The 26780-nt window shown below is 38.5% G+C and overlaps 1 protein-coding gene across 1 annotated transcript in view; it reads left to right on the top strand.

The window, feature by feature from the left end:
- Positions 1–22827, top strand: part of FAF1 (Fas associated factor 1) — a 147057-nt gene extending 124230 nt beyond the window's left edge. Inside the window, exons 16-19 of the mRNA XM_054286164.1 lie at positions 3920–4000; positions 4310–4387; positions 7296–7511; positions 20259–22827. Coding sequence (XP_054142139.1) covers positions 3920–4000; positions 4310–4387; positions 7296–7511; positions 20259–20342 — 459 coding nt within the window. The 3' untranslated portion in view covers positions 20343–22827. The remainder of the gene's footprint in view (positions 1–3919; positions 4001–4309; positions 4388–7295; positions 7512–20258) is intronic.
- Positions 22828–26780: the final 3953 nt, after the last annotated feature.

Here is a 26780-nt window from a genome sequence, read left to right as displayed (position 1 = left end):
AATGAACTGTCTTTCAGATGGGCATTCAGCATTTGTAAATATACTTCTTTCTTTCTTTCTTTCTTGTAATAGCCATTTACTCACTGGTGCTCTGAGAAATGTCTTCTGCTCCTGGATGTCTTCTCAAATTCTGTCTCATCTGGTTTTACTTCACAGTAAAACTGGTCCCAAAGGGCAGTTGGGAATAATATAACACAGCTCCATGAGATAAATCAGGTGCCAAGCTGATTCCTGGGGTTAAATCATTAAATCCTACCTTCAGAAATGACAATAATAAATAGGGGAAAAAAGTCCAGGAGGGCCAATGCTGACTTTTCCAGCAAAATATCCCATTCAAAAAGTGGAATATTTTTAACTTGGAGAATCTGCTGTCCTAAATTCAGTCAAGAACCCCTCTTTGTCCATCATCCTGCATCTGAAAATGCCTATCAGGTATTTCAGGATTAACTTCAACAAATGGTTGAGGAAATAATTATATGAGAGAGTTATCCTAAATTTCCTCTTAATTTTATCTGTCAGTTTTTCTTAGTCTTGATGCACTGGATATTCCTCAGGAGGTTTTCTCTGGTCAACTGTAGCTATCTCATAAGTGTTTGATATTTTTGAGTTGACTGCATCTCTAAGAAGCAGAGTAACAATTCAAGTCATAGCTGAAGAACATATTCTGTGAATAAAAGCAATTTTTTTCAGATTTCCAACCTCCCATTGAATGTATGTCCTCCCATTGTCTCATTGTCAAAATAGGAAAGCAGAAATCTGTGACTTCTCCCCTTTTTAGGTGCCAGGGAGTGTTGTCCCCTTGTCTCAAGGCCCAAACCCTTGGGATGTGGATGGTTTGCATTCAAACCAGCCTTCAGTCACTGCTGTGGAATTCCCCTGCTTCTGATTAAGGCATTTTAAGTGACCCAGGATAAGCCATGTCTGTTTGTACTTTGATTTCTTGAATAAGGAAGGTGTCAGTTCTGCCTTCGTTGCACAAGCACTGTGGAGATGCATTTAGTGATGTTCCATCAGTAATGACTGCAGTTTATGTAAGGTTTAACAGGAAAGTTGTCAGCTGCCTCAAATTTTATTAATGGATAACACTTCTGAATTTCTTAATATTAATTATTAGTGCTATGATTACTCTTGACATATTCTTTGTTAGTGCAGTTGAAGATGCTCTGCAAAATATTTTCTTCTGCTTTCCCTGTCCCTACTGTGAGTTTCTTTTGTTGCTTTCTGGTGAACTTGAAGCATCCTCATCCTTCTCTAGAGGAAGAGATGACTAAGATAAGAAACTGCATTACTGCTTCGTGTAATGTTTAAAATTTGTCCAAGGTGTAACTCTGCACCAAACAATACTACAATTTAGCCGTAAAATCTCTGGAGCAGTTGGTTCCTGTTGATGTGAGCAGTGTTAGCAAACAGAAGTGTTAGCACAGAAGCAGGTACAAAGAGGCATTGCATGGGATTACATCTGCTGCTTACCCAAAGAGCTCTGGATTCCAGGTTTGTTTTTAAGATCTGTTTCAGTAAGAACAGTATTATTTCAATGAGGTGTAGGGCTCAGTGGCCCAGTCATTTACTTTTAGATGTGGCTTACATATTTCTTTGAGGACCAGGCAGTCATGCGTGGTAATTCTTCACATTCCTGACATCTTTTTCATAATCCACTTCTAGGATGATGATAACTGCAATGAATAGGGAAGAAAGCATTTTAACTTTTTTTTAATGTCTGGAATTCATGTTTCAACTCTAGTTGTAGAATCTATAACATCAGTAGTTTTTTTATTTTTTTATTAATAAACTACAGTAACTCTATCTTAGTTGCTAGCAATCCTTGATGGAGAAGAGCCTATAGTTGCAATAGTTGTATCTAATCTTTCAAACTTCTTTTGGGCATTACTGGACTTTTGTGGCCTTTAAAATTCAATGTGTGGACTTAGATGTGATACATGGAGTCAAAAAACATAAAACTTGAATAAGTTATCTCTGAAATAATTCTAAATATTTTTAAGGGCTTGTCCTCTGGCAGATAACCTGAAATCATCTTCCTCTAGTGAGCTGATTTGGAAAGGTTATTTTGGTTCTCACTATTCTAAGATAAATTTTCAGTATGCTTATGAAAAGTCTCAGTATAAATAGCCCAATTTTTTTTTTACTGTTGTGTTCCATCTGTGAGAAGAATTGGGAAAACCTCTGTGTATTCAACAAGCTTTCCTCATATTTGGAAAACATAAAAATGGGAGCTGTTTAATTATTTCAACTCCCCCTTATCTCAAAAATGGAATATTCATGTAGGGTAGTTTTTGCTATCAGGTTCAAGTTCCATGAGCAGAGTACCTGAAACTTATCAATGTCCAGAGCCAGGAAGGAGAAGGGTTATTTGGTGATTATTGTCCTTTTTTTGCATTTTACAAGAATTACTTCTACTCATGTTTTGGTTCTGCTGACTAAAGTGATGGTTTCTAAATCTTGGAATGAAATTCAGGACACACTGATTGTACAATAACTTTGGGTCCTATTTCTGTAAGGAAGAAGAATTTAGTCTGGAAAGATTTTGCTACTTTCCAAGTGGAAATTGTATCATTTTCCCTGCAATTTGTCCTTTCCTCTTGTGTTTGCATTCTACTTTAGAGATTTAACCACTGAGATGTTAGAGGGTTTTTTTGAGGAACATCTTGGCGTGTTTGTATGTTGTGATAATTACAGTTATCATGAGCTCCTACCATTCACAATTGAGTTTTTGCCAAATAGTGATGTTTTGAGGGGAAAATTGATCACTTAACAAAATGATTCTTTTATGTGGAATAAATGTTGCAGCTGAATGGGAAGATTATATAATTCTTCAGGAAGCAGTAGGTAGTAGACTTTAATTTCTGTGAAACACAGGACAGATTGCCCCAGTGCAGGTGCTGTGATACTGGAACTGCAGGGGAGACCCTGCTGAGCCCACCAGCAGTCTCAGGTAAATCCTATTGATTTTTGTAGGGACCAGTGCAGCCTCTGCAGGGCTCTGGGGGGAATTATGAGATGTAAGACAAGTAAGCACAGGGGAGCAGCCACTGTCTCTGCTTCAGAGGCAGAGTATGAAGCTATTGACTGTACACTTTGCTTTATTTGACATCACCCCAGTGCAGTTATTCCAGCTTTTGGAGATATCCGCTTTTTGATCCACCTCTGTGTGGATGATGCCTTGCTTTGTCATTTGTGTGGTTTTAGTAAACCTTTATTTTTTTGTGCTGTGATTGTTGATAAGATACTTTTTGCTGGCATGGTAACCTTCTGTTCCTTCCTTGCCATCATCAGTCCATTTGAGATACTTCAGAGCAGGATCTGCTACTTTCCCATTTTTGTATAATATTCAGCACTGTGAATTGAGGCTTCTGGATGATGTTTGATAGTCATGACCCTGGATGGACCCTGCTGAGGGGTTTTTGACCCAGGAAGAACCTGGGATTGGGCTTTCTCTGTCAGGAGCAGCCATTACCCATTGTCAGTATGAGTAGAGAGCCAATGAAAATCCACTCTCAGCATCAAACCACAGTTTCCTGTTACAAAACCATCCAAACTGTTGGGTGCAGGAGGGAAATCCCCCCCAACTCCATCCCATACCCCCCTGCAGTGACCCCACCATTGGAGGCTGCTCCTCCCCAGGGCTCTGTGCCTGCTGTGGCCCTCAGTACAGAGCCTGGGTGCCTCATCCAGCCTTGAGGCCAGGGCTAATTACCAATCCCTTACCTGGCAACTGAATCAAAGCTTCAGGTACTCAGAATTTCTAAAGCCTCAGTCACCCTTGAGCCATCTCTGAATGTGTTTCTCCTAGCGGTAGTTGGGTGATGCTGTAGTCACTGGGATTAAAGAGTGCTGAGGAACATAAAGATATTTATCATACTGGCTCACTATTTGATTTGTTTTTTCTTTTTTTCACTTTTAGGATGAACGTGAAGCCAGAGAAAACGTGAAGAGAGAGCAGGACGAGGCGTACCGCATCTCGCTGGAGGCTGACAGAGCCAAGGTGTGTGCAGGGACAGACACCCATGGGATGGGAACCCTCTGGAGTTTGGGGATGCTCTGTGCTGCAGGGGACTGCCTGCCTCCAGCTGTGCTCTGAGCATGAGACCCTGAAGTCCTCCCTGTTGTAGCGTGGCACCAGACAAAGCCACTAGGACTAGACTTGGCTGCTCCATTTGGGAAAGGAATGGCAGGAAAATATTGCTTAATAAATATTCTATCTCTTATATTAATTTCTGTGGAAACATTGAAAAATTTCTTTGCATTTGTATTTATCACATATTTATGTGGGATTGCCCTTTGTGTTTGTTAGAGGGAAGCACAAGAGAGAGAAATGGCAGAGCAGTTTCGCTTGGAACAGATCCGGAAAGAGCAGGAGGAGGAACGTGAGGTGGGATGTTTTACCTTTTCTGATAACTTTATTAATTCATTGAGCTTATGAGCACTGAAACTGTCATTCAGCACACACTGCAACTTCAGTTCAAAGGATACTTTTTATGAGATCAATTTTCTTTACTGTTATTGATTTCTTACTGTATATCTGTGAAACAAAAAAAAGTCCAGCTAAATAATTTTCATCCACTGTTTAATGACTCTTCTGTTTTATCATCTGGGTCTCAAATACAGCCAGATATTAGATGGACCTGCTCACAGAAGATCTGTGAAATGAGCTCCATAAATGCTAGAATCTTTGGGAAGCTCTAACCTGTTTTCTGCAGCCACTCCTTTTAAAAACATGGAGCCCTTTCATTTTTTCCAGGAAGTAGCACAAAGCCTACCTGCAATTCTGATCAAACAAGATACCAAATTTAATTTGGGAGACAATCCACTTGCTAAGAAAAAAAAAAAAACCCAAAAAAAACCTAAGAAAATAAAATCCAGAATCTTGAAATTCATGGGACTTAAAATTTTTTTGAACAGTCTTTTACTGAATCTTCCTTAGAATGAAATTTGGGTTTAAACAAGTACTTTATGTCTCTAGGGCTCTGTAAAAAAACAGAAAGTCTGTGCTGTGAAGAGTACTGTGTTCCTCAAACTATTATTTTGTAGATTCTCTCAATTTAGTAAATGCTGAGGGTCCCAGTGCCTCTCAGAGGTTCCTGGGACTGGCTGTGAGATGACAATTCTGTGAGGTTAACAGCAGCTGAGCATGAATCCACTGCAGCAGGAACAGGCTCACCATCAGCTCACACTCAGGCTCAAGCAAGAAATATGTTTTTCTTTTCTAAGTTATTTTGCATGCATAGGAACAATAATTATTTCTGCTTCATTGTATTTGCTCCTGAGCCTTTTCTGATACCTTGGCCTTTTGGAAATGGTTTTCTTATGCAAAGGCTGCAACACTGGCCCGTGTTACCAAAGTATACCTGGGCTTCCCTGTTTTCATGCAGAGTGCAGTAATGAAAATAATGGGATCTGTTTGCTTAGTAGAACAAAAGGGATTTTAACAATAATGTTTACTAACACTCCCCATTTTCAAGTATACAGATTACTTGGACTGAATTGTTTTGCAACAGTGTTTACTTACAGAAGTGGCTTTATGTTCAGTTTGTATTTTAAAATCTGACTATTGAGCTCTTCACATACCGAACACCTTTTTATCAACAAACTGAAATTGCTTGTTCAGGTCCAAGAGTTTTTAATGTGATCCATCATGTCATTGTTTTGTGACTTGGTTTGCTGGTACAGAATATCCATTGTAAATTGCCATTTTATGTTGAGTGGTTACTTTGGGGAGCAACGCACTCTTTGCACAAAGGAAGGAGCTCTAATGAGCTACTGTTGTTTATTTTTCTATAATATAATTGATTGGGTTCAGTAAATAATGTAGCATCTGTTGTTATACTGAGTGGGGAAATGTCAAAACAGCGAGATAGTAAGCAGGTGGTTGAGAATGGAGAGGGAGAAAATTAAAATAGAATCTATTTAAAATATAATCTCATAGTAGATGAGCAAAAATGAACTGAAATTCTATGTATAAATATTTATACTGAGATATAATTTGCTCAGAGGTGTGTGTGTAAGAAGTAGACTATTTAAAAGCCTTTGTAATCTTGCTTCTGCCCAGTCTTTTCCCTGCAATGTAATCACCCTCTATCAGTTTCTGTTACTAAATGACCTTGGGGAGGTTTTCAAAGGCACAAATAGCAACTGTGTATACTGAAAGTTCCTTGAAAATGGGTAAATCCCTGCCTGACTGCCTCTTCAGTTTGAAAAATTGCCTTTTAGGCACATTTTGGGGCAGGCAGTGTGTTTGTGCTGCTTCTTCCATTCACTTACCTTCTCTTTAAATGTAATCTTAAGTGAGATGATATTGTAACAGAGCTGCTTCTGAGTATGATCAAATTTTTGACAGATGCTGATGCTGCCCATGAATAACAAGAATGCCCTTGAAAATCAAGCCCACCTCATTCAGCAGTCTAATGCTAACCATTGATTTTATATTTAAAAAAATTCTAATGAAAGGATTGGTGCTGTAGCAGCTCACAGAGACAGAGGACAGAGAACACAGACCTGGGTCCTGCCCTTAAAGTCTTGACATCAGCAATGTTAGCAGGAAGACAGTCACTACATGACTGTCATGTAGTGTCATTGCAATTTGAGGGCTGATTTCATGCAGGTTGATGCAGAAAATGTGTTCACCTGTACTTAGAACCATCTTCTTACAAATACTACTACTGCTACTACCACCAACTTTAAATCTTCAAGCTCCCATTTCTCTTCTCCTAGTTTTCTTTTTTTAATGATTCCTACTTCTATATGCAGTCTGTGTATCTACTGTAAATTCATGGCATTTTTAATTGCATCTTTCAACAGTGTTTCAGTTTATTTATAGTAAATTTCTTGCATATATTTCTTTTCACTCAGAACTGCCATTAAGGGTCCAGTCTACTGCAAATGGTCAATTACCACTGCAAGAGGAAGACAATTTGACAAGTGCTTTTAAAGAAATACTTTTACTGCCTTTTAATTTCTACTCTTTAAGGAAGCAATTGGCCACTTGACAATTATTCTCCCATTCAATTTTTTTCCAAGGCTTTCTGCCAAATGATTAAATTACGTATCCCATCGTGCATTAACTGTAGACCTAATAATATGTGTTATAAAGAAGGATTTATTTTAATTAGTTGTCTGGTGGGCTGTTATTAAGGAGCGAATAAAAATTATTTTGTCATTGAGATGTAAAGGCTCCGGAGCACCCCGACACATCTTCAAGTTCTAGAAGAAATAAATAGAAAAGCTTTCTCACTCTCTTCTCTTGCTGGCATTGGAAAAAATGGTTGTTTTTCCTTCCCCAGGCCATCAGGCTGTCTCTGGAGCAGTCCTTGCCCCCCGAGCCCAAGGAGGAGAGCACTGAGTCTGTCAGCAAACTCCGCATCCGGACGCCCAGCGGAGAATTCTTTGAGCGGCGTTTCCTGGCCAGCAGCAAGCTGCAGGTTGTCTTTGATTTTGTAGCTTCCAAGGGATATCCTTGGGAGGAGTACAAGCTGCTGGGCACCTTTCCAAGGAGAGATGTGAGTAAATGCACCTTTCAGGAGTAAATACTTCTGCTTCTCGCTCCTTGTGGGTTGGATGAGCTGGGGTGTTGTAGCGTAGAAGGTAAAAGGTGTGTGCCTGGGTATGTTCCAGTGCTGCCAAGCTCTAAGCCAGCTGCTGGCTGACCAGTGCTGTCAGATATTACAGACAGAGCTGTGAAACCTGTCTCCAGTGACATTGTAAAAAATCCTACATTACAGAAAAAGTTGTGGACCATATTCAGTGAAAACTTGAATATACTGAGCCAGCTTTGCTCGTGTCCTGTTTTGAGGGAAGCTCCATCAACACTGCTGTAGTTCACTGTTTAGGTCTGTTATGGGCTGGTACTTCTGATCTTTCTGGTTTTGCCTTTTGGATGCAACTTGATGTTATGGATAAGGCTCAGCATCAGATAGTACCCACTTATGCACTATTAAGTATATCCTAATAAATATTTGATTCACCTGTTACATAATACCAGTAGATAATTACATCTCCTACCTTGAAATTGTATGATGAACCTGCTGTGGCTGATTTTCAGAATCAATTCTTCTCACTGCTTACAGTAGCCAATTCTGTTGACAAATCAACAGATAATTTTTGTGCTTGCTCCTGAATTTCTTTGAAAATCCATTTTTGTGTTAGTGCACAAATTAGCTTTTATTTATTATTTAGTCATTGCTACAGCAAAGATGAAAGTCCGTGGGTCCAACTGTGCAAGGTCTCTGGATAAAAGGTGAAGGGATGGGCATTGCAGAGGTGTCAGGACAGAGCCAGGCAGTGGTGGGTGGAGTTCAGCAGCTCTTTGGCCATACTGCCCATGCACTGCAGAGCAGTGGGGCAGCTCTAGACCAGCTGGGGTCTTGTTTGCTGGAGGCATCTCCAGGGGACTGGTTAGACCATTTCTCACCAAAGGAGTTCAGTAATTTGGATTGCTTTTCCATTTTGTTTCCCATCACTGCCCCTGGGGGAAGTTCACTAGGAATGAGGCTCTGATTGACATGTTTACAGTAGTTTGTAACAGATACCTCTTACTTTATCACCTTGTTGTAAGTACTCCAAAGGAGAAGAAGCTCATCCTTAGCAAGCATACAACCTTGTGAGTGGATGTGGTTTCTGACCCATTTTTGGCACAACTGCGGGCAGGATTGCAGTGCTTGTAGCTCTTCTTCCTCCTTGCCCTATATTGGGAATCCTGAGCAGTCAGACTGAAAAGCAACATTTAAGGAATCTCATTAATCACTAATTAACTTTACTCCTTAAGCATGCAGTATCATTTCCAGTGGAAGCAAAGACTAGAAGTCACCTGTGTTTCCAGGATTACTGATAGATCAGTGTACCTGACAAAAGAAAAACAGTGTTTTGCAATCTAAACAATGGGATTGTACATCTTAAACATTTTGCAAGTCATGCCTTCCCACCTGTAACTTATTTCTGATGTAATACGTATTTAATATAAATACCCTACAGGTATATTACTCTTTTTACATTTGTTTTTCACTTTACTCTGGCTATTTCTGTACCTATTCACATCATCATCATTATGAATGTTAGTCATCTGTAAAAAACCTCAAAAATTTATCAGGTGAATCACATAAGAACAAGTACTAAAAAAAAGTAGAAAAGGAAAAAAATACCACTAAATTAGAACAAGCTGGTATTGTCAGTAAATCTGGGAAACTGGCAGGGAGAAAAGGCTGAGGCAAAGAAAGGAGAATTTAGTGGCAGAGTCTGGAGCTGTTGGTCTGTTGTGTGGGAAGCAAAGACCCTGTGAGCTTTTTTCTATGATTCCAACCTAATAATGCCATGTATGAGGAGTCACATAAATGATTCATGCTGATTGACTCAGCCATGTATGAATCCCGTTGCCATTGTGACCACCAGAGCCACGACAGACAAAAAATATTCCCCAGGGGTTTGCTAACCACTGAGAACTGTAAATGACATCTGTCATGTTCCCCAGGTTTGGAGAGTTGGAAGTGTGCAACTCCATAAACAGATCTAAAAAAATAAAAATGGGGCATTGTTGAATGGCTTGGAAGTACAGTCAAAGTATAGATTCATTGCCTTGGGCTTTGTGGTCTGTAGACACTTAAAAATGCACTCTAAGTTATCAAGACCCTTCTGCTGGATGGTATATCACCAACGTGAATGGAAATCTGTGCTACAAGGACAGAGCACTTGAAATGCTTGTGCTGCAGAAAATAGGAACATTTAAAATGTCTGTATTTAAATTATACATAACATTTTTGAAAAAATGTGTTTGACAGTATCAGAATTACTTTGCTGGAGTTTTGCTGCAATAAGATGAAAACATGTCTTCCAAAGTTAGTTTCTGGGTGTTTTTCAATCCTAATCTGCTTTACAATAACATACACACCCCCAAAAGTGTTTCTGTTTTATCAAAACAAGGGGATTATCTCCAACCAAATCAACATTTTCTTGTGATAAACTTGTCGGAGTATTTTTACCTGCTGTTCAAAGCCATCAGTTCTGATACAGTGTTGTTGAAGTACTTTTACATCTTTCATAAATAAAAATTCATTAGTTCTTAGTCCTATGTTCCAGTTGCTTACACAGAAATCCTTAGCTAACTTAAAGTTGGTATCATAACCCTACTGTAAATACAAACTTCTGCACATGAGTAAATACCCAGATTAACCTTTTCCAGACACTACTTGTAGATTTTAAAGCAGCAGTGACATTCCAAAGCAGTTAAGCACATGCAGTGACTTGTTATTGGGTCTTTGTCACTGACTGTGTTGTTCTTTCTACCCTTGCTGAAATTAGATATTAACCAGCTCCTCTCTCAGTGCCTCAGCACCGCATCTTGTACCACCAGTGTGTGTCACAAATGTGAGCTGGGGGCAGCTGGGAGCTCGTGCCTCAGACTCTGGAAACGTTGGCAAGCACATCTTTGGGAGTGAAAAGCTGTATTGTGTTTCTTGGCAAAGAAATTTCAATGCAAAGAATGTATTTCTTGTGTTCTTAAATACACCTGCAAAGGCTCCGTGGGAACAAGCGTGTGTGCTGTTAAATGTTTGTGCTGATTTCAGAGTTACAGTTCCCTGTCTTCCAGAAATCACTTTAACTTCAACAAAAAGAGCTTACTCTATGTATATTAGTGTGCTCAAACTTCTAGTTCAGTATTTAGGTCCCTTTCTCTTAAAAGCCTTCCCAAACTCTGGTTCAGTATTTAAGTCCCTTTCTTTTAAGAGCCTTCCCAAACTCTGACTTGCTGCAGCAAAACTCCAGCAAAGTAATTCTGACACTTTCAAACATATTTTTTCAAAAATGTTGTGTACAGTTTAAATCCAAACTCTGACTTTAGTAGTCCTCTTGACCTCCCAGCTGCAGGATCCTCCTTCTCCCAGTGCTTTGGAGACCTCCAGATACTCAATTCATCCCTTATTTCAGTGCTAGTGATGTGCACAAGCCTTCCTGAAACTGTTAACATCTTACAGGGTGGGCATTTTAACCCACTAGGCAAGAAGCTGAAGTGGACCGGGTTAATATGTTTGTGAATGTTCTATGGTGTCTCTCAGAAAGGGAGAGCCAGGCATGATTCCTCCTTCTAAATGCTATATTTGAAAGACTGAATTTATTAATTTCTCATTAAAAAAATATAATTTCAAGCTATAATTTCTGCTACTGATTTCTCCTTGAGGTGGAGCATTAGTTATGTATTTGAGAGTATGCCTTCTGCAGACATGGTATTAGAGACTTAAGCTCTTTATTTACTGTATCTGGAAGCCTTGGTAAGCCAAGACTTGTACAGTATTTCACATTTTATTTTGCTGAGCCACAGCTTAGGATCAGGTGGCAGTTAAGTCACTTAAGGTTATTTAAATGCATCTAAAATGTTGCTTAATAATTCAGAACCAGTTTGCTCTGTTTAGAGTATTAAGATTTTTTAAATCCTTTTAATTAACCAATTTCAACAGCAGTTTAAATAAACAGAAACAAAAAATCTCCCTTGAAAGTGCATGAGATAAATTTAACTCAAATTGCATGTCAATTTAAATCAGATATGATCAGGATTTCAGTAAATTTAGGGCCAGGCAATTCACAGTTTGAGGAGTATTTGGGAATAGAATAATGGTAAGATATTTCTCCAAACCTAAATGTGATTTTTCATTCCTGTGCTTTGGCAAGATTAATCCTCTTTGATGCTCACGGTGGTGAAAATAATGCCACAGGATAGTAAGTTTAGCTGCAGCACTTGCTGTGGAGTCCTCTGAGCAGGGAATTGTCCTTTGATGTTCTCACAAAGGTGATGTTGGAGCATGGTCCTCATATTGTTAAGCCAGGCAGTTTGACAATTTTGTGTATGAGTTCTGGCAGCTGTTCTTTGTAAGGATTGTTCTGAATTTCACTCTGTGCAAACTACTGCCTTCATATAACTTACTTTTAAACTCATTAGGGAGTGTTTAAACTTTCTAAATAGTTCATGAAAGAATTTAATGTCCAGGACCATCTTTGACTTTTAACATTCTTCCCCATAGTCATGATCTTGATAGAAAAATGGAAGAAAGATGTTATTGTGATAAAGGATTTGTGCAGTGTCACAGCTCCACTCTATAGTATTTTTTGTAATTTCATGTTAATCAGGAAAGTAGCTTGAGTATCTGTTTTATAGCAGAGGAGCATTTCAGATTACTGAAATATTTTTTCTGATAGGTTCAAAGAATTTTGAGAATTCCATGTGATACCTGTAATTTTTCCAGTTGTTTCAGTTACTGATATTTATCTTTCCTGCTACACCAAGTAGCAGTCATCTCTTTTAATTCACATAATTTAAATTTTTCTGGCCAGTGATGTCATGTGCTTACTCTGATCTAGTTTGCCCAAGGCCACAGCCACCTACAAAGGTTGATGTCCTTCCTCCTATCATTTACAGCTTTCCTTAAGTCAATACTACCTGCCCTTGTCTTTCCTCTCCTTTCAAGATCTGTTGTTATTTTATTTATCCAAGCAGTTAGGTTTGGTTTAGTTAAGACACTGAGAAGTTGCCTAAGCAAATTGGCCATTCCAGACTGGCATATTCCCATGCCTCTTTTGAAGCTTGGTTTCTGACGGTTCTTCCTGATGACTTGTAACAGTGGAGGGATTGAAAGATTAACCAAGAGTGTGAGAGGAAAGGACACTGAAGCGTTTGTAGCTCCCAGATTTTCCTGCTTTTACCAAGTTTTTTGCTCACAAAGAACAGTATCACAGTCTTTTGGTCAGCACCTAAAAAAGGGAGTAGGTAACATTCTTACTCTGGTGAATTCAGTCACAGCACCTGAGAGAACATTGAGTATATTTTGCTTCTGGAAGCATGATGTTTACTTTTGTGGAAATATAATTTCCATATAGGTAGTAAAAAATTCTGTAAATGTTGCAGAAAGATTTTTCACCATGTTTTCTTCCAAGAAAGACAGACTTGATGTGTTTTTTTCAGACCCAGTGTCTTTACATTAGTAACTGATCCAAAGTGAAGGATTAAAGCCCTTCTTGTATCAAGTCGCTGAAGGGAGATCTCATCTCATCTCACAGATGTAAGAAAAGAAGCAGAATTGCATTCTGTAGATCAATATAGTTTCTGATCTCTCACAGCAGCTCTATTTGAGTACAGGAACTGTTTAACAAGTTTCAGGAAATAGGTGTGCATTTCAGATGAGCTCTTTTACTCAGGGCTCACTGGAGTCAGCCAGTGCTGAATGCTCTCGGTGAATCATCCTCATTAGTTAGCCCAGTGACTAATGCCAACCATGGCATTCATGTATTCCACCCAAGAGCCCTTCAGTGCACATCCCTCACACCCAAAGTGCTCTTTTATTCAGCACTGCCCCATTTTACAAAACATTTATTGCAGGGTAGGCGCATTATTCTTCCCAGAACGATGCCTTAGTTAAGCTGTAGAGCTTTGCTCTTGCATATAACCTTATCCAGAATAAACTGAATAAAAAGTACAAAATAAGATATTTTGTACTTTTTCTCCAGAATTCATGTTTAATATCCATGTTGTGGACTTTTTGGACCCATGTAGGAAGAAAATGAAATTATAAAATACCAATAGAGAGCCTTTGTACTGGTATGATACTAAGACTGCTGTGTCTGGTTACCAGAAAATTTAATGATCTCCTGCTGTTTTGGTAATTGCATAAGTAATGCATCAGACTAAATCACCAAAGCACTCCTAGGCACTCTCTTTATTCCATTTGCCTATCTACCAATCACAATGTTATACTGTAGATATCATTGTGATATCTGAACATCTTAATCCTTTGAACTGGTGATAAAAATCCTTTTGGATTGTTCTTTCATGCAATTATAATTAAGTGCACATGAATCCAATCCTGGGTCGTTCTTCTGTGAGTGGCTGTGTTCCCATCCATTCCCCTCTGGGATGTATGCAAAGCAAAGTTCTTACAGTTCATTTGGAGCACTAAATGTATTTATATGTTTTCCAACTTCCAGAGGATGTGGCTGTTTGCTTCCTTTCAGCTCTTCATTGATCTCCAGAGTGAAAGCTGTAGTATTTCTGGGGATGTCATCATCTCATTTCTGTGTAGCTAGTGCATTTCAGAATTATTAAATACATGAATAATTGTTAATTCACTATAAGCACACAGGCAGCAGTTCCCACAAGTAATGGACTGTTTTGCTCTCTGGCACAGCAGAAAGGATGCTTAATATACAAATACTCTCATCTTTAAATGCCAATACTTAAACTTTCTCTGCTTAACAATAAAAATGAAGGTAAACAGCGTGAGGGAAAAGGTAGTGGATCTCCTCTTCCTGCAGGTCCTTTGTCAGGAAAAGACAAGGTCCAGGGTTTTCTGTCAGCTTCTCTTTTTCTGAGAAACTGCACAGAGAATTCCTAAAGAAATCAAAGATTTCAAACCAGAAGGAAGGAAGGGAAGAAAGCAGAAAAACGGAGGAGAGCTTTACACCACCTTGCTCTTCCTCAAAGCCTGAATTCCTCCAGCCTTGGAGTTGTGGCCACTGTGGGACCATTACTGTCAGGTCAGGACCTGCATTTGACTCCTGACTGACTCCAGCTCCATCTTCTGGCTCTCAAGGCAGCTTGTGTAATACTTGAGCACCATTAGCACCACAACAATAAAAGTCACATTATTCAGAGAGGCTTTTCTTAATTGAAATACTTTTGTGTTTGCACTTCTGCCAAAATGAAATAGCGGCTCGGTTGTCGTTGAAAATGAGCTCTTTGAAGGGCTGGAGGGAGATGCAGCCTTCTTATAGTGATTTTTTAAAGTGAGATTAGTTCTTGAAGAGAACTGTAAAACAAATGTTCAGTGATGTTGGTAACTGGATATATTTTGGCCATATTTTGGGCAAGTACTGATCACTAAACAAAATTTCTGGTCCTTGGCTTTAAAAGAGGCATAGAACTGCCTCAGGTGTATACAGCCCTTCCCAAGGCCTTTTGTTGGAAAGTAGATAAACTAGAGTTATGTATTATTTTCATTACTCACTGTTAAAAAGGATTAAGGTAAAAATCTGGTATTTTTAAAAACATCATTAATATTTGGGCTTTATTTAGTTTTGACAAAAAAAGCGATTCATTTTTGTAGCGTTGCTTAAAACCCCTTTGTTTTTAAGCTTTTACTTTTTAAGGTTTTTGTTTTGTTTTGCAAATATGAGGTATTTATTCCAGCTGAAAAACTGGATTTTCATTTAGAACTTTAAAAAAGCACCAGATAGTCCAGGTGCCACTATACAAATATAGCAACAGCAAGTTTGGTCTTATCTTTGTTGTTTGTACCACCCTGTCATTATGTGTAGTGTTTTAGAAAACAGGGGAGAAGACAGTTGCTGTCTTAATTTACTGTCAAGTAGTGCAAGAGAGGCTAGTCAGCCTTCACTGATTAAAATCTATGCAGCAATTTTTTTTAAATATAAATTATGTTAAGGCAATGAAAACTTAGACTTTGTGTCAAGGCTGCATCTCGGTGCATTGCATGGCTTTCGAAGGGAAAAATGGGAACCATGCTCTTAAGTAGAGGATACAGCATCACAATTTTCTGGTTTATCAACAAGCTTCTACTTTGCTTAGTAAATGTGTTTTTAAATATGCTTAATCTAAAATATGTTTTGGGAAAACCTCTTGAGAAAAATAAGAGTCAGTGTGATGTATTGGATTAAAGCTTTGTATTTGGGTCGAGGCTACAAGTCTTTTACTATGACATATTTTTCCTTGTTTGTGACGGCTTTCTTCAATTCAGATGTAAATTATCTCCAAGTTTATTCAACTAAGCCCAATCTAATTGCATATATTTCTATAAAGTAACTCTACTTTTGTTTGTTGCTCAAGTTGAGCGTAATATCTGTGTAACCCAGAGATATTTCAATAGGTAGAAAGGATTCACTGTATTTGTTTGTGTGTCACTCTGAAAATATAGCTTTTTAAACAGATCTGGTACTTTACCAGGTGTGCCTTTAAGTGATTTCTATTGCATTTATACTTTAGGAGGATTAGAAAAGAGAGTAAAAGAACTCTTTGTCCGTTAGATTCATTAAATGTATTCATGCGTGTGTAAGTGGTATAGAGGCTGTGCTGCTCGGGAATCAGATCCTTGTCCTAGGGTGGAGAGAAAGGTGAAGGGTGTGATATTTACTGCTTGTGTAAGTGTCATAATAATTGTGTATTTGATTCTTTATTTTTAAATTACCTTCCTGGGCATTAAGCCATTTTTTTTTGTGTTTATCTTTTCCCCGCAGAGTTAAGGGAGGGTAAGGAGCCACACCTTGTAAGTGGTAAAAGTACAGCTGCTCAGGATGTGAGTGTGTAATAGAACAGATAGGTCAGCAAAGGTGAAGGCAGAAATAACTCACATGTTTTTCTAGAAGGAAAAAGACTGCACTATAAAAATGTATTAAAATGCTGTTTAAACTAGCATTAGTTTTCATTTTTTTTGTTTATCTAAAAACCCAATTAATTTACTCAGAATGAAGTAAATGAAGTGTAAGCAGCTACTACATTCTTATAGGAGGAGTATAAGAGTTAACATCACTACCTTGTGCCCTGCAGAGTCATAAATAATTTGAACTTCTGAGTGGCACAGAAGTACTTCAGCTTGCTAGTGCTTACTTGGAATAATCACCACAGAATTCACTTAAACAAATACATAGATGATAACCTCCCTGGCACCAAACCAACACTGGTTGTGTAACAAGGCTCTTTAAAAGATGGAGCCATAGCTCCAGTGCACCAAAACCTAAGGTCCCATAAAACTGAATCCATAGTTGGAATAAAACTGAATCCATAGTTTTGTTTATCAGCTTGGACCTGTTTCAGTGAAAGCAGCTGAATGGCAAGATCTAATGTGGCAGAAATAAAGTCCTGTAGCACCTCTGGTCATGTTGCTGGAGGGAATATTCCCTGAAGGGAGGGGAGTGTTCAGGTTTGCTCAGAAAGCCATTTGCCTAAAGATAAAATCTCCTGGGGCACTCTCTGTGTTCAGGGGGCCTTTGGGACAGCCCTGAATGCACCTGCATGGAATTGTACAGGGTTCTGTGAGCTTGAATGTCAGTAATTTTGCTGTCACTTGTGTTACATGCTCTGCTTCTGGACACTGAGTCCCTCCTCTGCCACCCTCCTCACCAGACAAACTTGGAACACTTTACAGTCTCTTTTCAAGGGGTTATAGTTCATGTTCCATTATAATATAAGGTATTAGGCATTAGCAAACCCACAAAAGATTTGAAAAATACATTCAGCTGGTTTCACAGTGTGATTCATGAGGTGACTCCTAGAGTGTGTGCTTATATCTGGTAGAAAGTCAGTTATTGTAGGACTTGAAGATGCAGATTAAAATGTACTTTTTGCCTTTGTTAAGGCCTTTAACTAATGCTGAAGGTGAATTTTGAACCTTAATCAAGGAAGTATTAATTCTGCCACATAGGTGGAGCAGATGAAATCAGATTCAATATCTAAGCATACTTCAATGATTTTCTGAGTAGTTTCTAACAACATAGAATAAATCTTCAGCTAATAAAGGTGTAGAGCTTTGGGACAGTGTAACTTATATCATGTGCAGGGCTGTTTTGGAAAGAGCATCATGCAATGGCATCAGAGCCAAAGGATATCAGCTCTGTGGGCTCCAGAATTTATACTAATGGTAATGAAACAGAGCACACAGATACACATCTAAAGGCATTCTATACTTTCCATTTTTAAATAATGCACAGAAATCTAAGTGAATGAGATTCAGTAGAACACTACACTGAACACATATTTGCAGGCTGCAGGTCTTTCTTTTGATCTCTGTTATAGATCATTCTTTGGTTTCTAATTCTGATTTAAAATACTCTAAGTTAGAATGCATCTTAGGTCTTATACTTCATATATTTACAAGAGAAGCCATTTCTTTTGCTAGGAGGTGTGTTCACTAATAAGGCTTCTATTCTTTGTAGTAAACAACATATTTACAAGCCACAAATAACAAAGTAGAAGCTGCAGAAGGGTTGTGGTGTGATAATTAAGTACAATGGCGACCCATATGAACAGAAAATGCCAAGGAGCTAAAACAAAGCAACAACAGCTTTGTTTGTTGACAGATGTAGGAGCCATATTGTTAGTTAATTGGGTAATGGTGTAAACATTTGCAAACTCTGCTGTCCCTCAGTGAATTAAGCAGCACAGTGAAATTATGGTGAAAAGCTGCACAGTCCTTGTGCTGCAGGTACTCCAGAAGGCTCCCAGGACCCTTCTCACTGAGGAAGGAACATCCTGTGTTGTTGTTATTTAAGACACTTGAAGTTTGCAAACCTTAGCCTAGGACATGTATCTTGAATTATGCTCAAGTCAATTATACAAAGTGAATAACACATTTCCATATGGTCACAGCCTGGAAGGTTGTGTTCAGTGCCCAGGCATACTCTGGAGATTTTTTTTCCAAGTGCAAAAGAGACATGTTATGACTTTCTTGCCTTTTATTGCAAAATAAAAAAAGCAAATTAAAAACTCCAACAAAATGGTTGCAGGATTTGAAAATAGCGATGTCTGAATTAATATGGGCTTGTACTGAAAAGAAGGAAAATTGCTTCTCTCAGGTGCCCAATGCCTCAGAAGCTGTGAATTGCACAGACCCCTGTTTACCTCACTCCCTGCTCAGTAACAGACTGTAGCAGAATACCAAAGCATTAAAAAATGCTACAAGATACTTAATTAGCATACTTCTGTAATCACAAACTTAAATGCACTACTTTGGCTGTTTTTTACATAACAGGTTTGCTTTCGTAGATAATAACCTTTCAATAATTCAAGCAGCATCTGTGCAGGAATGCATAATTGGACTGTAGATAATAGGAATCTAAAATTGACTCTGGTTTTTGTAAATTATTTTCCTCTTCAGACATTTAGCAGGAGCTCACCACGGTACATGAAGTTTAAGAAAATACGTTCCTGCTTTGGGAATAAAAATAATACATCTGTTTGGTTTTTGGGTTTGGTTTGGTTTGGTTTTTAATTATTTCATTAAAAAAAAAATCTGCTGCAGTCAGATGAAATTACACTGATTTTGATGGTCTTAGGAAGTGATAAGCCTTGCATGTTTGTTTAAATAGTAATTTTTCCCTAATTATTCAATAAGACAATAGAAATGCAAATATATTTCAAGTTTGCCTGATTTAGCTGGGGGGAAAGACCAAGAAGTTACCTATTTGTTAATAGGTAAACAAATAACAAATGTTACCTATTTGTTAATAAGTAACAGGATTAGTAAATAAGGCTTTTTAGAAAATTACGCAAACATTTCTTAGTAATTCATAGCATTTCATGTGCTGGACCCTTCATGTTTTCTCAAAACATTTTTAGAAAGCAGTGACATTTTGTGATCATAGATGAAACAAATTTAACTTTGGAAAAAATGCTTATTGGCATGGCATCTGCTTTTATACCTATGGCATAAAACTAATAATCTATTATTCACAAGCAGACTTCTGGTAACTGGTGTGCTCACACAGCAAAATAAACCAAAACAGAATTACCAGGGGAAATAAGTTTAAAAATGCAAGGGAAATATTTCAGAAAATGGTTCATCTTTCTCCATGAAGCTTTGCAGTATTCTGAAGGATGTCACAGCATTGGCTTGTAAACTTGAATGTCAGGACAATGGGACACTTGTTGTCAATAATTTGTCTATATAAGTAAATATATTGTGTAATAACCACACAATTAAACAGTTTTATCTCAGCCTGGGGTGATTGAGGTGTCTGGAAAGCATTGAAGTGAGTGAAAGCTGGGTGTTCCACCACATGATTTGGAGCAAGAAAGGGAGAAGAAAAATAAAGTTTCCCTTTTCAATGGAGAGATCCTGTTGGGTTGGCTATGCTGCTTGCACCATCAGTTTGACTGAAATTTTGGGATGGTTATCTAGGAGTGCAGTTTTGTTTTTCATCTTAACTCATGTGTTCTATTAAACCTTCCAAAAGTTCTTAACTTTGAACAAAAATAGATTAATGCATAAGTTTATGGTAGAGAGCCAGACCTTCTTGGAATTAATGTCAGAGATTCTGGTTTTTTATTATTCTGTTCATTCTTATTACAAAAGAATACTTGTAACAACAGCAGAAAACACAATATCTATTTATTTATCTGCATCCTGGAAAATAATACTCATTGCTTCAGTTGTCATTGATGGAGGGACTCAAAAAATCTTCCCAGTAGAAGTCTGCACTGTGAAGACAAACGATCCAAAAGTCTACTTACACATATCTTTCTGTTCATGTATTTACAGGTGACCCAGCTGGATCCAAATAAATCATTACTGGAGGTAAAACTGTATCCTCAAGAAACCCTTTTCCTAGAGGCAAAAGAATAGATCAAACAAGATTGTAGGACTAATCATCCTTTGATAAGCCAGAGGCACAGCATCGAGAGGAAGACTTCTCTGAGCACCACCTTGTACTGACATCCAGCTCAATTCCATGTCACAAGTTTGCCTCTTGCAAGAATCCTGAAAAATTGAAAAAAAAAAACCAACAAAAATAGCTACTTAAAGTTTCACATACATGAGTATATGTTTCCAACCTCATTTAAATGAGCAGAGGATAAAGTTCTGCTATGAACACGGAACATTATGATTCTGTTGCTCACTTATCATCCAGCTTTTGTTATAATTAATGCACTGTTAAAATGTGAGTGATTGTTAAGTAGAATTTTTACTCCTCAAATGCCCCTTTTTCACCAAGAAATCTTGGACATTTCTGCCTGTACTTTTGACACTAGAATGCTGTATATTTGATATCTCACTGAGCCAGTGCTCTCATATATATGCATTTTATTTCTGTGTTTGAATTTCTACTTTGTCAACTAATTTAAAAAGGCAGAAAAAAAATTAATGGGACATTCTCAGCCATGGAAATTTAACAGTATTATAGTAGAAAGCATATAATTTTTGTTAGTACTTTCTGACTTCTTTGATAAGATGTAAGGTTTTGTTTGGAGAATATAGTTTGACATATATGCGAGATATTTATTTACTGGTTCTGCTTTGGGTCTCAGTTCCAATTCAGTTTAGGAAGTATTTTCCATTACATTGCAGTGTGAAACTGCTTATTGCATGATGTGAATATTTAAATAACATTAGACATGGCCAGTACCAGAAACCTGGTATCTTGCCAACACTTCAGGAATCAGCTGATATTGAATATCAGCTGTTAAAAACCTTTCAAATACCAGATACAAAAGTTCTTTATTTCTCCTTGTGAAAGAAAGGGCAGTTCCCATTCTAGCAGTTTTTCTTCATTCTGGCACTTGCTTGTCTCCTATTACTCTGCTGGTTTAAAGCACCTTGTTTGGTTCATCAAACAATGGGTATTTTAAGGGGTGGTGTAATAAGAAATCTGCCTTATTGTTGCACACTTTGGACATATTAACAATACATTATTAATCCCATCTCAAATTAAAGAAATCGTAGTTCTCTTGTCTGAAATGTATGCACCAGCTACCTGCTACCTGACATGGAAAAATCTGGTACTCTGAATTTCTCAACCACAGAATGAGCATACTGAGGCTAAGACCATAACGTGCAGTTGATGCCAAACCTGCATCAAAACTGGTTTATTTGGGGGTTTTTCTTCTCCTTTTTTTTTCTTTTTAATTTTTTTTTCACCCCTTTTTTTTGTTGTTTGTTTTTCTTTTATCTTGGGGCTTGCAGGACAGTGCACAGTAGCACTACAGGATCATCATCTGCTAAACAAATTTTTTTTCATCTAAAGCCTGGCACATTGTTTTCCATCTATGTTTATACGTAATTCATAGTGTTTATTGTAGCTGAACGAGTTCTGATTTGAAAATTTTATACTAAGCTAAAACCAGTTGCACACATCTTTTAGTCTTTCTTTTTCTCTTTGGAAGGATGGTGACATAAAATTAAATGTATGCCTATTATTAAGATGTTAGTGATGCTGATATATTGTTACCTTTACCAAAAATGCGAATTTCTGAGCGGGCAAAGCCTTATTCTACCTTTTATAATTCTGTAATTAGTGAGTGCTACACCAGACACTTTTAGAAGTGAAGTATCTATGACAAACAAAAGGTTTAGAAGTGTAAGCAAATCCTAATAATTTGCAGTTCACAAATAAAAGAATTCCTAGCCAATAGAATGATAAATGTATGTGTAATGGAAAGCTGAATGCAGACGCTTCATCTTGAACTTTCGTTTTCTTACCCAAAAAAAAAATTCCACTGCGTTTATTAAATAAGAAATTAACATGGGTTGCAAATTGGGGTGATGCTGTTTCTACAAACAATCACAGTAAACATACAGCAGGATTTTAAAGTGATGCAAATCTTTTTTTTTTTTTTTCCTTCTAAGCTGGCTGTTGAGGAAAGGAGTTGCTGAAATAGTGCTTCACGAAGCAAAGTGACCTTTCAGCTAACTGGTTTATATTAATCTGTTCTGTTTAACTTCTGTTTGATCTCATCAGGCTGTTTTCTCTCACTCAACTTGATTTCTGTATTTTGACTATATATTCTTTACTTTGATACTAGTTTTATAAAGTTATTAAATGTGGCTTGAATATTTGTTGAACTTGTTGAAGTCAGTGCTCCCAGGGTTGTTTGGCTTTTTTTTTTTTTTTTTCTAAACTCCATTATTTTTTCCCTCATTTTGTTCATATTGCAAAATACACTGTCATTATCAAAATGTTCTAGTGATAATTAACTGGAAGTGTTCAAAGTGGTGGCATTACTTCCCTCTGATATAAAGATTTTGAGATCAGTATACAGGGATCATTCTACCACAACGTAAACAAGTGTATCGCTCTTTAAATAAAACGTTCATGATTTTGGTCCTTAAATACTTTGGGCCTGATTTTAAGAAGCAACCATGTCGAGTCACCTTTCTGAATCACACCATCAGCATGAACCAATCCCTGTGTAGAAATATTAATATTCTATGCCATCATTTTCTGCTCTCCTGGTATTCACTTCACACGCTCTGCTGGCATGGATGATCCTCTAGTCACTCGAATTTTGTAATTCAGTATTACCCTAGAACTGTAACACCATTGCTACAGAGCACATCCCTGATTCTGCCTTTTTATCTTCGGGTTCTTCACATTAATGGATTACCATTAAGGTGATTAATGCATTAGTTGTAAGTCTTAGGGAATTACTGTTGCTGAAAGGAATTCCGTGCGATGCGTCGGCGTCCGTGGCTCGTGGGGTGAAGGTGGGGCGCACTCTGGTTTTGGGAGAAACTTCCTGCTGTTGACAGTGGTGTTTGAAATCATTATTAGAGACCATGCAGAACACAGTGTTTGCTCTGCACTCTCTACATGTGCACCCTTCAGCTCAGTGGCAGTGCTGAGGATGTTTCTGATGGAGCTGTGCTGGGGGGTCTGTCTGTCCTTTTTAATGTAGCAGAAGAGGACTTTGGCTTTCATAAACTGTACCTACTCAGTGACATTAGAAACTTAAAATAAATTTTCAATTGCAGCAATATTTCTACTAAACAGTTATATGATTTCACTCTTCCTTATGGAGGGAAAAATCAAATCACAATATCACAGAGTCACAGGACTGAAGTGTTTCATTATGCAGGCCTTGTGTCCCTTGTGTCCAGGCTGCCTAAACAATGCATGAGAAAATTTCAGTGCCTTAGAACAGCCCACAGCAAGCACAAAGCACATGAGTGGATGTCTCTACACAAGGAGAGTCACTACCAGGCAGAACCAGAACCTGCTTGGAGCACTCAGTGAGAAATGCTGAGGATGGAGATGTCCTGTGTGTGCCATTCCTCCCTGGGGCAAAGGCTTCCCCTCTGCTGCCCTGCTTCTGGGGACTCTCAGCTCTCACCAAGGCTTTCCACCATTTGACAAAGCAGAGGTTGCATTTTTATTTGGACACAGTGATGGTGGCCTCCTCCAGAGAATTTTCACTGATTTTGATTCACACTTTGGTTTTTCCAATATTGTGAGGGCCTGAGGAGAGACCAGTTCCTGTGCTGGACGTTCCCCAGTCTGCTTCAACACCACCATAGCACAGCTACTTTTAATGTGTGTGCTGCCCACTAGCAAAGCTGTTTGACTGCCAAAATACAGAATTCCTTTAAGGTCCTTGAGAAGGAGGGTGAAAATCAGTCTTTAGGCTGGCAGCTGTGTGTGCTTGCCTAGGGTGAGGAAACCCAGCCCTTGACAGTGGATGTTCATTGCAGCCACTGGTCTTTTTGAACAAGAGAGCTGAAAGTGGATGTTGATTCTGCACCTGAGTTTAGTTTTATTACTCTGTTTGTGTAAAAGAGAAGGCAACTGCAGTAGCCTTAATTTTTTTTTTCTGGATGGGTCATGAAAGAAAGCAGAAATTACTGTACACTGTGTGTACACAGCATGAGAGATTGTTCTCTACCTGAAACTATTCCCCCCACAGATGACAAAGGTGGAGGAATACCAAGTTTAGCACTAAAAGTGTCAGGATCCAGGCAGTTTTATACTCAATTAAGTCTGATATAGATGTATACTTCTGCCAGCAGAGCCATCTCTGCCCCCACCTTGCACTGGAACTGGGCAAACTAATTAAAAAGATTAAAAAGTGACCTTTTTTTTTTCCTGGAGCAGTTTTGAGGCTGATGCAGGTCACTGATGGGAATCAGTGAGGATGAGAGGAAGAGGAAGGCAAGGCTGCTCCACCTGACAGCCCTGCTGATGTATGTAGGATGAATTTGGTCAGGCTCCTTGAAATATTTTTAAAATATCTTATTACTACCTTTGCATTTTACATCCTTTTGGTTTTAGGGGTTTTTTTATTATTATTTCAAGCATATTTATTGCTATAAAGGTTTGGCTGTCTAAAATTTCCTTAAATCTTGTCAAAGTCAGCATCCCAGAATTCAGGAAATGAGAAGGCAGATCAAAGGTCCCTTGAGTGTGTGCAGTGAAGGCAAGGCTCACTCCAGATCCAACTCTTGGGAGTCACTCCTGGCCCTAAAAGCACCCTAAAATTTCCAAGGGGTTTTAATGTCTCATTAGATAGCAGAGAATCCTCCTTAGCCAGGGCTTTCCTCTGTGGATTCTTCTGTGTAATAAAGACTGAAGTCACACTGCAGCCTTAATATAATTCAATTAAAATGTCACTCAACTGCTGGTTAGAGGAGCAGGTTTCATTAGTTCCTGTGATCACAGAACTGCTGGTTAACAGAATTGTTATTTTCTGCTTAGTACCAGTGAGTTTCCTTTCCTTTGTGGAATCCAGTGTTCCCCAGGATTCCACAGCTCGTGGCTGCTCCCTTTCCATCCACTCACCTTGAGTGGGTTTGTGTTATTTATTGGTAGCAGCAGCTCACCACTGATCCCTTTCTCCAGGTACTGGTGTCTGAGTACCAGGAATGACACAGGTTCCCTCACAGGTTCTTGGGGACATGGCTGGAATCCTCTCACTGTGAAAATTTGTTGATTTCTGCTTCCAGCCACCAAATCTCAGATAATGTTACTTTTTTTTTTTTTAAACTCAAGAAAATATGTTTCCACTGTAGTAAACACCACCATAATTGACTAGCTTAGTTGTTTCTATTTTAATAAAAGGAGTCATTTACACCATAAAAATGTCTTCTGGCAGGTTTCCTATTTCTGATATTTTTAATAATCCTTTACATCTTTGGTAGTTGTTCCTTGCAGTCTGTCAGTTGTTTAATTCAGGATTTGTGTCTTCCAGAAGTTAAATTTCCATGGATTTTCTGATTTTCTTTTTAGTTTTGATTCTGTCTTCCTATTACATCCTTGAATGTGCTGGTTCACATGACCCAACTGCTTCTTGTGGGCATTCTGTTGTCTTTTTAGGTCTGATACATGTGTCCTCTGAGGATCTAAGATAGTGTTTTCAAAAAGTTTTGGTTACAATCTTAGTATTTTCCTGTGACTTTAATTTCTTTTTCTTATCTTCCTTTTTATGCAGTTTTCTTTGAAAAGGGTAGTGCTATTTGGGTGATTTTAAAGAATTATTATCATTTTGTAAAGTAGTGAATATAAGTATGTTTTCGTTCACCTAAGAATGTAGTTTCTACCATTTTATTTGCCTCTATGCTTTATTTAATCTACTGTCACAGTCCCCGTTAGAGTCAGTTCCTATCACTGATAAGTGTTTATACCTTGTAATTATGGCATCCTACTCATGATCTTGCCTTTTCTAAATTTACAGGTAGACTTCATTTGTTGTCATTTGAAAACCCCCGTTCTGTTGCAGCCATTCTAGGAGCTTAAAAATTATTCTGATGTGTACTTTAGGAACATTTTTCATTTTGTGTAGGCCTGTTTATGTGTCCTAGTTAATTAAGACTGATGCGTAAGGGAAAGCATTTCCAAACTAGTGGCAATGGAGAAGGAATTTTTTCAATGACAGCTCTGAACTCGCTGATGCAGAAGAAAAAAAAATTATAATTTTGTGGTTGTAATGAAGAAAAATAGGGGGAGATATTTTTTAGAACCTGCGATTTGCAGAGAGCACTCCGTTGCTGAAATACACTTCTTCAAGGTTTAGACGAAGGTGAGTCAGACACTGTGTGGCTGTTGCAGCATCGTCCAACGCGGGAAAACCAAACGGAATGAACAAACAAAAAACCCAAAGGAGCGGTGCCCGCCTTGGTGCGGCTCCCCCGCGCCTTCGCCCCTCGCTGCCGCCGCTGCCCGGGCGATGCTGGGCGAGGGAGCGGGATGGGGCGGGGGCGCTCCCGGGCTGGGCCCGGCACCGGAGCCGCCCCTCGGCCTCCCCCGGGCGGGACGGAGCCGTCGGGGCGGAATTCCCGGGGCAGCTGCAGAAT

The sequence above is a fragment of the Melozone crissalis genome, unplaced genomic scaffold, assembly GCF_028551555.1.
Source record: "Melozone crissalis strain CALT ecotype California unplaced genomic scaffold, PUWL_Pcris_2 ptg000045l_1, whole genome shotgun sequence".
Taxonomy (NCBI): Eukaryota; Metazoa; Chordata; class Aves; order Passeriformes; family Passerellidae; genus Melozone; species Melozone crissalis.
Note: the sequence above shows the minus strand (reverse complement) of the source record. Positions and strands in the feature narration are given on the sequence as shown.